The 14,317-nt window shown below is 47.6% G+C and overlaps 1 protein-coding gene across 3 annotated transcripts in view; it reads left to right on the top strand.

Moving 5' to 3' along the window:
• Positions 1 to 6,604: 6,604 nt before the first annotated feature.
• Igsf3 (immunoglobulin superfamily member 3) overlaps positions 6,605 to 14,317 on the top strand; it is a 90,867-nt gene continuing 83,154 nt past the window's right edge. For all 3 annotated transcript variants that reach the window (XM_004853811.4, XM_087213313.1, XM_004853809.4), the window contains exons 1-2: positions 6,605 to 6,744; positions 7,369 to 8,043. In XM_004853811.4, coding sequence (XP_004853868.1) covers positions 8,001 to 8,043 — 43 coding nt within the window. In that variant the 5' untranslated portion in view covers positions 6,605 to 6,744; positions 7,369 to 8,000. The remainder of the gene's footprint in view (positions 6,745 to 7,368; positions 8,044 to 14,317) is intronic.

The raw sequence follows: 14,317 nt of genomic DNA, 5'->3' as shown, positions 1-14,317 counted from the left end.
CTGAGTCACATCCTTAGCCTCAGGTATCATTTCTTCAGAGAAGTTTTGCCTGACCACCCCACTAAAAATAACTACCTCAAACCCTTTTTCGTAGTACTTATCACCATCTGACATTTGTTTGCATATTTATTTGGTTATTTCTTTATCTTCCCTACTAAATTTTATCACTCATCCAATAAATATTTATTGAACACATGCTATGTAGGCATTTTTCTGGGCACCGAGCCATACTAGCGAACAAGGCAACCAGATTCTGCCCACAGTGAGCATATCTACTCCTGGGAAAGACAGACAATAAACAGAGAAACACATACAGGATAAAATCCCACAAGGATAGAAACTCCTGCTTATTTTAAACCACTCAGGGAATAGAACAGTGCTTCAAGTAAAATAAATATGCGTTCTTTTTTAAAAAAACAAAATTCTTGTTTCAGTGTTATTTTCAGTATTATAAAATCTGATGTTTCAAATACATTGCTGCTTTACTACTTTTTTCTTCTTAACTGTGTAATATCTCAGGCATCTTAAGGGTTAATTAAATACACTTGCATGTCAGGCTGAAAATATAATCAGCATTTATTATATTACTGTTATGGGAAAATATGTTCTGAGTTCCAAATAATTAACTTCCAAGTGAACTTTTGAAGCTGTCATCCAGGCTCATGTATATCTGGGTGAGGCTTGCCAATGTCTTTGCACTCTTTTACGGGGAGAGGCAGCACGCCAGCCAGCTCAGGCCAAACAGCCCTGGCGATCAGTGGGGTAATAGATGTCTGAGAAAAGCACCCCATCCAGAAGGCTCTGCCCTGATTTCATGGTTGTTGGGATTCTTAGAAACTCAGATCCACGGTGACACATCTTTCTCGGTGCAGGGACAGACACTCTGTGATCAAACTGACATTTTTTTTAACCACAGAGCCTAAGACAAATTCTTAAGAGTCCTCCACCTGGACCACAGCATGGTTGAAAGTGGCAGCCAGCCTGGGCACACAGCCCAGATGCCCTGGGACATTGAGATGGAACAAGATTGGGGGTCAGCCAATCTAACTCAGAGAAGTCACTCCAACATGTCAAGCATTATAGCATCTAGCCTACCCACAGATTCTTTTTTTTTTTTTTTTTTTAACCAAAGAGAGGGAACCCATAGAAGGAAAGATACTGGCCAAGAGCCAGAGCTAGGTGTAAAAAAGTTCAGATCCAATGATGTTAGGTTTTATTTTTTTAAAAATCAAGATTTGTGAGCTTTTGCAAAAGAGGAGTGGAGAGCAATGAAATGCTCAGGGTTTGGGGCTGGGAAGAATGGGTAACCTTTTGACCATGGTAAGGACAAGGTCCAGAATAAATACTTTCGGGGAATATAAGCTCATTTAATTCTTTTGATCTAAGTGACCGTTATGTAGTTGAGAGGCTTCTTAATCAAAATCAGAAATACATTTGTGATGATCTATTTCTCATCTGTTATCTGTTGCTATAACATAATACTTTATAATACATAAAACATAATGATTTATAAAGGAAACATCTATTTAGTTCCCAGTTCTAGAGGGCTAAGAGCATGGCTCTGGCACCTCCTCAGCTATCTGGTGAGGGCCTCATGCTGTGTCAACTCAGGTAGAAAAGTGGAAGGCAAGCAGGCATGTGTGGAAGAGCATGTAAGAGAGAAAGAAAACAAGAACTTGAGCCAAGGAAGCTCAACTCGCTTTATGAGAACTCACTCTCATAGTAACTGACCCACTCTTTTGGGAATGACATTGGTCCTTCCCAAAGGGGAGCCCCCCACCACTCACTTACCTCTTAAAGGCCTTACACCTCTTAACATGATTGCACTGGCAACTGGATTTCAACATGAGTTTTAATGGGGATCAACCACATCCAAACCATAGCAGATACACAATAAAATTCTGATCCTTTAAAGTCATTTGATTCCAGTCTTCTGCCAATGTTCAGAAACTGAATCTTCTGGATGGTATGGAAACCTGCAGTTTTAAATGTTTCTGCAATAACTCATGTACAGCGATTGGGACTTTCTTACTAATCTAACCAACCTCATTTTACAAAAGAAACTTGGGTCCAGAGAGGTCACAACACAGTTTAAGCAGCAGAACTTGGACTGGAACCTAGAATTTCTGACTACCGATCTCTTGCTTCTTGGGTTGTATAAAGTACCCAATTAGTGAGGAGAATAACTAGTGAGTTCTGAGAATCTTGTACCAGGCATTTTTCTTAGTCCTTTCTATATATGAGATTATTTAATCCTTACGACTTTTCTTTGAGGACAGGGACTACTGTAAGAAGCCCCTTTTACAAATAAGGAAGCTTGAGCAGGAGAGGTTAAGGTGAACAGTTAGGGGTCAATAAACACAAATCTAAGACACAAACTCGGTGATTCTCCTTCAGATCCGTTGTTCTTTGTCAACCGGGAAAAGAAGCCAGCAGAGCTCTGGGGTTTTGCGGAGGAAGGAGACTGTAAACTGAAAAGAATCTTATTTTTCCCTCTGGGAAAGTTGTCAGAGCTCTTTGGGGGCAAATTCAGGTCCTCCTCTAACGCTAGGTGGCGCATCGCAGTTTCTGAGCTCCCACCTGTGGGCAAGGCCCTTGGGGACGACCCACTCACCACGCTGGTCTCGAGATATTAACAGTCCCCTCCGTTTCTTTTTTTTTTTTCTAAGACAGATGGTATCCTGTGTAAGCTATTTCTAGTCTTTGGCTCTGGGGATCCTTGCCTGTGTAGGAGGTAATCACCAAGAAGAAAGCCGGCTATCAGAGAATTGTTCAGCGGCACACTTTTAGCTCTGACTTGGCTGTTCTGGGAGGTAGGGAGGTCCTGCTCTTTTCACTTGGCATTTCAGAGTGCATTAGGAACAATTAACGCCGGCTGTTTGTGAGTGCAGAGCTAGTGTCAGCCTATCTTTAGACAAAATGCCTTCCTCTCAACTTTCTTTCAAGCGACAAGACAGCTCGGCTAAACATTCTCCCTGTTTTTTTCTTAAAAGTGTAACTGTAGGCTGTTTTGTGGTTTATAGATTACCCTTTTGATTATAACCTCCTATGAGTTGAGAGGCCTCAAACTGGTAGAACCACTTGGCCATATCTTATCCACAAATAGACTGTGTGTTGGTCTCTTGGAGTGTTTAATTTAAGCACTAGTTTCCAATGAGCAAAACCAGGAGGAACTCAAAGAAAATGCTGGATTTCCTACTTCTCTTGGAAAGTAGGAAAATCGGGCCCCAGGGACCTTTCTTCCGGCTGCAGTGACTGAAGGAGTCTGTGCAGGCCTGTCAGCCTGTGTGCGCAGTACATCAGGCCCCTGCTCCTCCGTACTGCCATGCCTCAGACTGATTTCTACAGGCTTCCGCTTTAACTCTGGAGGAGAAGCTCTAGGAGTGTTTCAAAATGCCCCAAATATCCACTGATTCCAGGCCAACCGGAAATGGGTTCAACATTCAAATGTAAAATGTCTTGAAACAAGCTACTAATCCTCAGCTGGGGTACCAAAGACATTTGCTGTCCCGGGACTTCTGTCCCCTCCTCTGATGTCTCTCCATCCCTCAGGACTTCTCTACATTTCTTTTCTTCTCTCTTTTTTTTTTGTACTGGGGATTAAACTTGGGACCTTGTGCTTGCGAGGCAGGGGCCCGAAACACTGAGCTAAATCCCCGGCCCCAGGACTTCTGTCAGTTCCATTCTCTGACAGCTGATGATCTCCTGGAGGGGCCACCATCATGCCACTGTCACATTTGCCTCACTTAGTCGCTCCTATGTCTGGAGGGCAGAGGCATTCTTTTAATTGAGGTTTTTCTCCCTAACCAACAGTTAGCACTGTTCTTTGCCCATCGGAGCTCTGCCATAAATGTGGAAATTAGAAAGAATGCTATGCTGAGAATCAACCATAAAATATTTGCAATGGTGACAGAAGCCAGAGGGTAGATCATACAGAATGGTTCCAGGCGTCTAGGTGGTAGGAGGAAGGGAGGTTGAAGAAGAAAGAACTAAACATTGAGAAGGGAATGCTGAGTCTAGGGGTTCAAGGTTCAGGGCCCAGACAGAGGTCCTGAGAGGCGTGTGGAGAAGGAGTTGTGTACTTGGTGTAGGCAGAGAGCTGCCCCGCAGGTTGAAGTGGATCTTTTAGAAGATTCCTTCACCCACTCTTTCTCTCCTTCACATTCAGTTCTTCAGAGAACCCCACTGAGTGTAATTTCAGGCTTCCAGCCTCCATCCACTTCCTACACCTGCACCTCCACACCCAGGGTCCTCTCCCAGTCTGGTCCGTGACTGTGGGAGCCACCTCTGCAGTGCCCTCCTCCACCCACATTCCCGCCACTCCTTCCCCAGCAGTCAGCTTGGTCCAAAGTGCTCCTCACTCTGCCAGGTGCTACAGGATCTGACTGGCAGCTGCTCACATCTCTCCTCATCCTTCTCTTTCGCACCCTTGCAGACACACCGGCACCCCTTTTATTTTCAGATCAAGGGGCTTTGCACTCGTTGTTCCCTAAGCTTGGGGGTGCCCTTCCTCCAGAAATCCCCAAGGCCTCTTCTCTCCTTCTCAGCGGTTCTCTGGTCAAATGTCATTCCCCGAGAAGTATCCCCTCAACACCCAGTAGGACAGAATCCTTCTCCCTACACCCTCACATACATGTGCTATCTCCTTACCCCACTTTTCTTGAGAACACATGTCACTTGATGGCCTACATTTGTTTCTTTGTCTGTTTCCCACTAGAAACACACCAGAGCAGGGACTTTCCTTCATCCCTAGTAGATGTTCAATAAACAAGAGTATAACAGACAAGAACAGAGCGATGTCAGAGTCAGTATCATCTTGGGGAAAAGAGGTAATATTTAACACACAAAAGGAGCTTTTCAATATGATACTTTAAACTTGTGATGTATATGCAATTCAGCTAACATGTTTGTAGTACAGTTACCTATGCAGACCAAAGGCCAAGAATTATTTGGGATAAATGATAAAGGCAAGACCCTGCCTTCAAGGAATTTATAGCCAAGGGAGCAAGGAGAGGAGGACACATAAGACTTTCAAGTTATCTTTGTATCCCCTATAGCATAATCTTCGTTGTCCTATGTACTGGGGCATTAATTTTTCCTGTAAGTGAATTATCAGTATATTCTGTCACTAAATTCTTTTGCTGTGGCGGAAGACAATAGGGTGAAAAACACTACAGACTCCGCCCTCTGTGAGTTCTGACCCCTCCGCCATTGTTTCTTTGGCTATGTCATCTGGATGCCTCTTGGGTATCTTAAGCTCAAAATGCCCAGCCTTCTGCTCAGAATCCTGACCTTAGCTGTTGGGCTGTAATATTTTTCTCTGCCTTTTTCCTCACACTCTGCCCGGCAGTCTGCAGAGCCTACCTGCTGACATCAAGGGGACCTATGTATTCCTCTGACCCTGCTGCTACCTCTGTGGTCCAGTCACCATCATGTTCTCCGGATTTTCGGCAGTCCTGTGCCACATCTGCCCTGGCAGCCTCTTATGGAACACCTCTCCTACCTGGCCTGCGCACCTAAGACACAGAATGGTCTTTTAAAACCGCACAAGTGACCATACTCCTCCGCTCAGAACCATCAGGGGCTTCCCGATGTCTCCAGACTAAAGGCCAAGCCCCTTAGCACACCACACAGAGCTGGCTGATTTCTTTTTTGCCCACTTCTGGGCTCATCTTTCTTACAGTCTAGCTTGGGCGCCACAGAGATTTCTGATCCTCTACCTTGGTTAACCCTCCCCACTGTGGGCGGCGATGCCTCCTTCTGCTGCTTCCAGTGCCACCTTCCCCTGTAACACAGCGTTGGGAGCCTTGTTCTTGTCGTGCCTGTTTTATTGTTTGTGTCCCCAGTGAATTGCCAGCTGCCTGAGGACCCCCCCTCTTCTGCCTTGGTCACCTATGACCACGTCGGCCCACAGGGGGTGTGTGTGGATGTGCTGAGTGAATGACAAAAGCTCCTGCTTGGGTAAGACTTGGTCATAAAATGACCATAGCTCATATTTACTGAGTGGTTATGATGTTATCTGGCAGTGTTCTAAGGGCTTAATAAATACGAGATAGGCATCTCCCATCACCCTGTTCAGCAGGGGTTAGTTCCCCATATAACAGACGAGGAAACTAAGGCACAGAGTAGGTAAGTAAGCTGGCTGAAGCCCACAGCTAGGAAGTGGAGGACTGGATCAGATCCCAGGCAGTTTCCAGAGTCCAGATCCTATCCTAGAGTGAAGCACATCATGAGGTCCTCCATCGGAGGAGATTTTCTTTCCAGCTTGGGGCCTTGTTTTGTCCCTGGGGAGAGGACGCACTCTTGTGGCGCCCTCTTCACGCCCGGGGGTCCTGACCCGGGCTTCGGGAAGATGGGCCTGTACATCTCGCCGGCCCCGGTTAACTTTCCGAGCGCCCAGCCCACACGCAGCTCTACGCAGCTCCTAGTGTGGCCAGCCCCCGCGCGACCCCCAGGTCCCCCGGCCGCCCGTGGGTCTCCGGGAGGGTGAGGGGCGGGGCCGGGGCCGGGGCGGGGCTTCCGTCGAGGCCACCGCCTTCTCCCCCGCGCTCGCCTCGCCCGGTGCAGCGAGCCCGGCCGGAGCTGGAGGGCGGAGACTCGGGAGGGGCGGGAGCGCGGCTGCTGGAGCCTCTGCGGGCGGAGAGGAGGAAGCAGCGCGTCCCCCGAGGCGTGCGCCAGCACCGACCGACCGACGCGACCGACCGACCGACGGGCAGGCGCGCGGAGGCCGAGGGCCGGGGCGAGGTGAGGCTCCTGCGCCGGGCAGGCGTGGGGCGGGCGAGGGGCGGCGAGGGGCTGGAGCCGGCCGCGGCCGGCGGGAGGTGGCGGCGGCTCGGGATCGGCCGGGCCCCGGACTCCGGCGGGTCGGGCGGGCAGGGAGCGCGCTCGGGCGGCGGAAAGTGGAGCCCCGGCTCCTTCTTCCCGGGTCTCTTCTTCTTTCCAAGCAGCGAAAAATAAACACCCGGGAAGGTAAAACAATAGCGGGGCCACCTGGGACGCGGCGCGCTCTGAGCTCCCACGCCCGGGGCTCCAGCCGGGGTGGACCGAGGAGTCGCGGCCCCACCTCGGAGCCCCTTCCCGATTTGCCCCGGCGGAGGGTGGGGCTGCCCCGGCCAGGCTCCGTGGGAGGCAACGGGAAACCGCGGGAGTGCAGCATTCGGTGAAAGTATTTCGGGAACAATTGGACTTCCCACAATTGCTCTGCAGTGGACTGGGAAACTGAGGCGGAGGGAGAGAGAGGTGAAGATTTGCCCAAGGTCAGAATGCACACTCGGGACTCAGGTGTCCAGACCAACCCAGCGCTCAGCCTTCTAGGTTTTTGCGCCGGTTGTGTTTGCCTTTGATAAATTTCTGTTGTGTTTGTTTTAGAGATCTGCCGGCATTGTGGGACCGCTTCAGGGCCGCCGAATGCCCGCCTGGTTCGTGTGTCCCGGGCAGGTGTGGGGCAGGTGACAGCTCCATGATCTACCACCATGGATGGAGACGGACTTTTTGATGAAGAAATCCAAACTGTCGACACCAGCCAGGGTCATTTGGCTGTCAGAGGTTTCCACAAAACCTTCCCTGTTTTCTTTGGAGAATCCGAATGAGGGAGATCACAGACACCTTCACTGGGAAGCCAAGGACATTTCTGTATAATCAGTGGATGAAAGAATTTTTCTCAGACTTTTTTACCCCTTTTTCCTTGAGGATTAATCCACCAGCATCTACAGATCCTGTGGAAACTGCAAGACACACAATGTGGCAGAAGCGTAGAGTACCTTCAGAATTGCTCTGGACCCTTGCTTCAGCATAGGGGACTTTTCATATATCTGCCACTCCTCCCTTCCCCCAGCTCCCTCCTTCAGATTGCTGCTCTTTAGCCAGTTCTCATTTTCTGAGTTAAGTTCTATTCCCAAAACTGTTCTCTGGAGCTATAAGTAGGTTGCCAGAAATGAGAGATTAGGTGCCCAGAGAGGAGGAAGTGTCCTGTGTCGTGTCATCTTGCTGCTGCTGCCGACATGAAGTGCTTTTTCCCAGTGCTGAGCTGTCTGGCTGTGCTGGGTGAGTGACTCTGCTTATCAGGGCGATCGATGTGAAAGTTTAACCCGCTCTTGGTTCCTTCCTGTCATTCCTTGTGGTTCTTTCCCATCAACACTATGCTTTGGGGGACACCAGAAACAGTGGCGTGTCATGGATTGGAATAGAATACCAAGAGGCCTATTCCACCGGAATGGTGGAATAGGATTATTTGCTGTCCTGGGCCTTGGGGTGAAGTCATCTGTAGATCCATGGTGTAAGGACTACTTGTGGATTTGGGGCTGGCTTCTTGCAGTGTTAACACATGGATGCTCCAGTGTTTGCACTTTTGTGTTGGTCTGCATTCATTCCTAATTGGAAGTGGTAACATAATTCTCACTCTGTCAGGAAAGTCGGTTTAGTGATAATCATGATGCTTTCTTTCTTTCTTTCTTTTTTGAGGGAAGAGGGAATTGGGTTGAAGAGATGCTTTGCGCGAAGTGGTCTGTGTGCTAAAGCATTTGAGGATACTATTCTTGTGTCTCTTCACCATGGAAGCTCAGCTTGTCATCTTGGGAGGAGAGACAGAGAAACTGAGGCTGCCTAGCAAGCATGTGCTAGGAATGATTTCTGTGCCCTTAGAGAAAGTCTGAGTGCACAGAGCGAGCAGAAGAAAGAAACTGTAACCCTGGGACTTGTCCTTTCTTTTTATGCCATTGAGCACATCTCAGGTTGGTATCTTACAACTTCCCTTGGGTCTTGCATCACCTTCATAGCCAGGACCTGGTACATTCTCTCCCTGTCTGCTCAAAGCTCAACCATGGACATGCCCTTTGCCTTCTTATTTCCCAGTCCTCTACCTTCAGAGGGGTCATCATGGCTGCCTGTGGTGTTCGCATCTCCAAGTCTAGGGGTCTTGCACCACGGAAACTCATGATCTGTTGGCGGTGAGGATTGCTTCCCCACACTGTCGACACATGCGCAAGAGTGAACAGGTGTGTGGCCTGAGAATGGATTTTGGAGTTAGAGGACCTGAGTTCACAACACACTCAGCCTCACCGTGATTGATAAGTGAGCCTCTATAAAACACCCAAGGGCTCTTGTGGCAGCTAAAGGATATACTGTGTTCTGAACATCTGAGCTGCCTTGAATGACGTTTGAAGTGCACTATAAATGTGTTCAGTCAGTGGTTCTCAAACTAGGGTACATATTGATATCATGGAGGGAACTTTAGAGACTCTTGGTGTTCAGACGGTGACCCCCAAACAAGTAAAACATGAATCTGTAGGTGGGGCCTGGGTATCTGAGTCTTTGGCCTCTCCCAGGTCATTCCATGGGTGCCTGTGTCACAAAACCAGTGTGTGTTCATTGGTGTCAGGACCCCTACTGTCCAACATGCACTCACATGTGCAGGCAGCCACACACACACGCACACACGCACACACACACGCTATGGGTTAGAATATATGGTCTTCAGAGTGCTTGGGGAGAGGCAAGAGGGCAGGTAGCCCTCCTTTTGTATCTCTTGACAATGAATTTGTATTTGTTATGCTATATTTGTCATTCGCTTAGTATCTGGATTTGAATCAGTAATTAGCGATTCCTGTGGAATCAAAAGGACACCACGGAAAGCCCTCTGAGGGGCATGGGTATGGTGTGCATCTGAGGCTGGAAAGAGGGCTGAGTGGAAGGGAGGAGCTCAGGGATGGGAAGCAGCCACCAATGGGAAAACAGGGAAATGTGACATTTGTGCCTTTTGTTTCTTTTGGCTGCTCAAGAAATGTTCAGGCTGCCTGCTGGTCTCCCTGCTGTTCATTCACTCTCTGGGCTGCTCTGTGGAGTGGAACCCAGGCCCTGGCCCTGGCCCTGGGCAGGTGCTGTTCCCTTCCTCCTCACCCCCATGTACAAAAAGGTGCCCTGGAGGAAAAGGAGCATCACGGTGCTTTTAAAGGGGAATGATGGCAGAAGGCCAGACATGGATACAGGTAGGAACATTTGGAACTGGATAGGCATGCCGATCGCTGCCTGCTCATTTGAGCCCCTCTGTGGAACCTCCTCTTTTCTCCAGCATCGTGGAGAGGAGGCCTTGCCACTACTTTTTAACCTGGAGAAGGAGGAGGAGAAGGGATGAGCCCATCTTGAGGTCTTTTTTCCTGCTTAGAGTCTGATGTAGTCTGATCCATATGTCAGCATTCTTGCTCTGTGTGTGCATTAATATGTAATTCGAACTGATACGTAGTGTGACTATAAGCCAGCAAAGAGTCCCAGGCTTTGAACCCACGTGGGTCACACACCTAGAATAAAATTTTGTTTGTAAAAAGTTGGTAAAGCTAAGTGCTTTGCAAAGTGAGATTGATACAGGTATAGCTCCAGAAATGGCAGTTTGAGTTAGAAAACCCTTTTACCACGCGTGAAGGTATATGTAGGGTAAATCTGTAAGATTGCTTACTGCTCCCTGGACATCATTAGACCTGTGCTCTTCTGCTCCCTTCCTTTGCCAGTGTCTAGGACTTGAATCAGAATCCTCTTTTACTGCCTGTCGGGATACTGATCCCGTTCACGGCTTTGTCCTACTCAAGTTACATGGCTTTGTGCTTGCCCTCTTGGCAATTATGTCATGTTTTTGTTGCCTCCCTGGGTGCAAACCCTCCTTAAGCCTGGGCTCGAGTGAGCCAGGAGGACAATAAAGTCTCACTACTGAGAATGGATGGAGCGAGAGGGGTCAGAGATGAGAGAGGTAGTAAGGGCTGAGTGTGAAGAAGAGGGAATGGGGAGGGAGGGAGAGGGACTGCAGCTGAATCTATGCGGGGAGGCAGGCTGTGTCTGTGACAGTGACACGGAGCATGCCAACATTGTGGGAGAAGAAGGTAAGAGTTGTGTCTGCACGAACAGGAAAAGAACAATCAGTAAAGATGAATGAAAGCTCAGACACAGAAAGCACATTTCGATTTTGTGTGCCATGAAGAGTAATATACCTCCCAGACCAGTGCTGATGTTGCAAACAAGATGAAATAGCTTTAAACGTGTTAGCGGTGAAACATGTAGGAGGTGGGGAATCAATCCCTGGATCAACACGAGGGACCTGTAGATGCTAACGATCATTCTCATTCTCCTCCACTGGGAGAGAAGTTCATTTGCAGAGTTTGGGAAGCCTCTTGTTTGAACAGGAGGGGATGGAGTAAGTGATCTCTTACTTCCCACTTAGTTAGGGAAGAGGCCAGAAGGTGCTTCCAAGAGAGGTTGAAAGGAACTTTGATGTACCGATGGAATGAGCTCAGAGGCAGGACTGCGGTGATCAAAAGCAGAAGCAAAGGAGGAGGCAGAGGAGAGAAGTGAAGTGGTATGGGCATTCAGGGGAGGGTTCTGGAACGAAGTGATGGGGATCATGATTTGTGGGTGAGTCAGCACCACCGTTACAACGCTGTCCCAGAGGCAGCGTCCTTCGATGTTCTAAGGACTAGTAAAAGTGCTGGGGAAGAGAATTCTTTTCATGGTGCTTTTTGTGTTGGTCAGCTTTCCATCACCATAACAAAGTACTTGCCACAAGTAACTTATAAAGAGAAAAGGCTTATTTTGTGCCTAGTCCGTGATCCATTGTCCCTGCTGCTTTTGGCTCTGTGGTGAGGCAGCACGTCATGGCAGAGGGTCATGGCGGAGCAAAGCTGCTCACCTCATCACCAGGAAATGAAAAGGTGGAAAGGGCCAAGTAGCACTATCCCCTTCAAGGGCGTGTCTGGTGACCTAAAGAGTTCCCCTAGGCTCTGGCTCTTACAGCTTCCATCATCTCTCAGTATTGCCACCCTGGGGGACAAGCCTGGGGACCAGTACCTTTAGGGTACATAGCACCTTTCAGTTGTTCGAATCATTGCGTTGCCTCTGGGCACTCAGGGCTGTGTTACTGCTCTCTTCTTGCTGTATTTTCCACTGCTTCAGGACTGCTGTGACTTTTATAACAGCAGTAATACCAGCTCCCCTAACTTTTGCCCTTACTGTGAACCACACCATGCCATTCAGTCCTGAAAACTACCTAGCAACATAGTTACCTTGTATTATCTTTTTATAGACAGGGATATTGAAGTCCAAAGAGATTAAATAACTTGCCTAAGGTGGATTACTGACCAGTTTAACATAGTGCTTCCCAGTGTTAGGAATCCAGGCTTCAGTGTGTCACATGTGTGCCCTTTGCTCCCAAGATTATATCAGGGTCCAAGATGGCCATTCTAGCCCCAGCCATCAGGAAGGAGGAAAAGGGGGAGTGGAAGGCAGGTTCTCTTAGATGAAGGTTACTTCCTGGAAGTTAACACACTGTTCTGCTTATGAGCCCATTGGCTAGAACTTGGTCATATGGCTGTGCTTACTTGCAAGGGAGGTGGAAGTACTTACCTTAAGTGTCCATGTGCCCTGCCAAAAACTCTGGGTTCCATTACTTTAAGGAAAAGAGAGAATTTGAGGATAGCTGCTGTCTGTGCCATAGCCATAAAATTTGCAAGTGGTAAAGTGAGGTTTTGAAGTCAGGACCATTTGGTTCCAAATCTCTAGCCTCTGAGAAACCTCATTGGGAAGGCATGAGCAAGATAAACTGATAGTCAATATTTAGGAAGCAGCATAAATCAGTGCATAATTAAACACTCCATGGGCAGTGTAGCAGTGAGTGCTGTAATGTTTACAGAATGCTTTGCAACTGGTCCGTGTGCTAGGACCTGCACAGCATGCCCTGTATGGTAGAGTATATAAGGACTGTCTCTGTCATGTCCACTACTGTAGCCCCAGACCTCAGTCTTGTGTCTGGCAAAAGTACATGTTCAGGTAAATTTTTTTTTAATGAATGAATGTTTTCACAAGGTAAAATGCATGTTTTTTGTTTTGTTTTATGGTGCTAGGGATCGAACCCAGGGCCTCTCTCATGGTGGGTAAGCGCTCTGACACTAAGCTACACCCCCATACCTCAGGAAGCAAATGTTTTTGTATTGGTTCTCTTGATGAAGGTGAGGAAATTCAAAGCTAAAGGAGATTAAGTAATATTGTTCCAAGGGAAAGAACCTGAATCTGAGCCCAAGATTTTCTGGCATTAGAACTTTAGCCTTTATTCCACCAAATAGGAGTTGAGAACCTGTTTTGAACCAGGAATCCTTTTGGCAGTCTGGTGAAGCCTATGGATCCCTCCTGAGCCTATCATTTAAAAAAATACACACGTGATAATAAACAAAATCAATTATATTGAAATATAGCTATCAAAATTTTAAAAATAAATATATGATATAGCAACATGTTTTTTAATAACATCTTAAATAACAGCTTCTAATAGTAGGTCTGACAGTTACCGTAATTTTGGTATAATGAATGTAAATGGTATTTTGAGGCGTGTGTATCGATGTGATTGGATGTGAAAGTATGTGATTTCCATTGTGACAATCATGGGTGACATTATTGTGTTGGTTGTCTACGCTTATAATCAGAGGGTGGTTAAAGTTCGCTTAGAGGCCAGTGAAGATAAAGATAAAATTTTTTTACTCATTCGAGTTCACATGCCCCTTGAATTCTGTCCACAGACTCCCTCGGAGTTCAAAGCGAAGTTCAGTGTAGGTAGTGATCGAGGGAGCACTGTATTGGAGGTTGTGGGATGAGCGTTGAGAAATGAGCAGGGTTTGGTTGGGGAAGGCGTTCTGTTCCTGTAGAGTCCCCAGTAAGGATTCAGCAGTCACATGGTGCAGTGGCCTTGTGGGGACTGAAGAAATGACTTGAGGTCTTAAAGACAGTGCAAGTGGCCTAGAGAATGGGCTCCCATTACAGTAGTTTTGGGGTCTGGGCTTAGAGTGGGTCCCTGGAGCCCAGGCCTGGGAATTGGAGGATGTGGCTTCAGTTCCTGGACTGTGATGGCCTCAGGAAACCCGTGCGTGCTGAATTAAGACCCCGTGATTGATATTTTTAGGTACATTTTGGACTTCCTCATTTGCTCTGTGCACGCACCTGTTTCTTTGCTGCTTCAAAGTAAGCATAGCTATTCCTTATAAAAGTTTTTTTTTTAATTTAAGGAAATTTAGGACACCTGTGTGTGAATGCCCCCTGATTTTCAAAGAAATGAACAGTTGCCTCAAAATCAAGCTTATAGTCGTAGAAAACCCCATACAGCATTGCCAGATTCCCTCATCAAGAACCCCTTATTAAGTGACTAATTGTGAGCCATAGTGACAAGCACTTAACAAAGATGGTGGCAGTGGGCCCCCTTAACTGGAAGCCTCAGTTAAGTGGGATTTTGTTTTTATTTTTCAACTGTACATTCAGAAGGGCAGAAATCACGAGATGTAGTAGGAGGGATATA

This window comes from Heterocephalus glaber, unplaced genomic scaffold, assembly GCF_053883595.1.
Source record: "Heterocephalus glaber isolate CG9 unplaced genomic scaffold, H.glaber_assembly_v1.0 deba00001442, whole genome shotgun sequence".
Classification (NCBI taxonomy): Eukaryota; Metazoa; Chordata; class Mammalia; order Rodentia; family Bathyergidae; genus Heterocephalus; species Heterocephalus glaber.
This window is presented reverse-complemented; position numbering and strand designations above follow the sequence as displayed.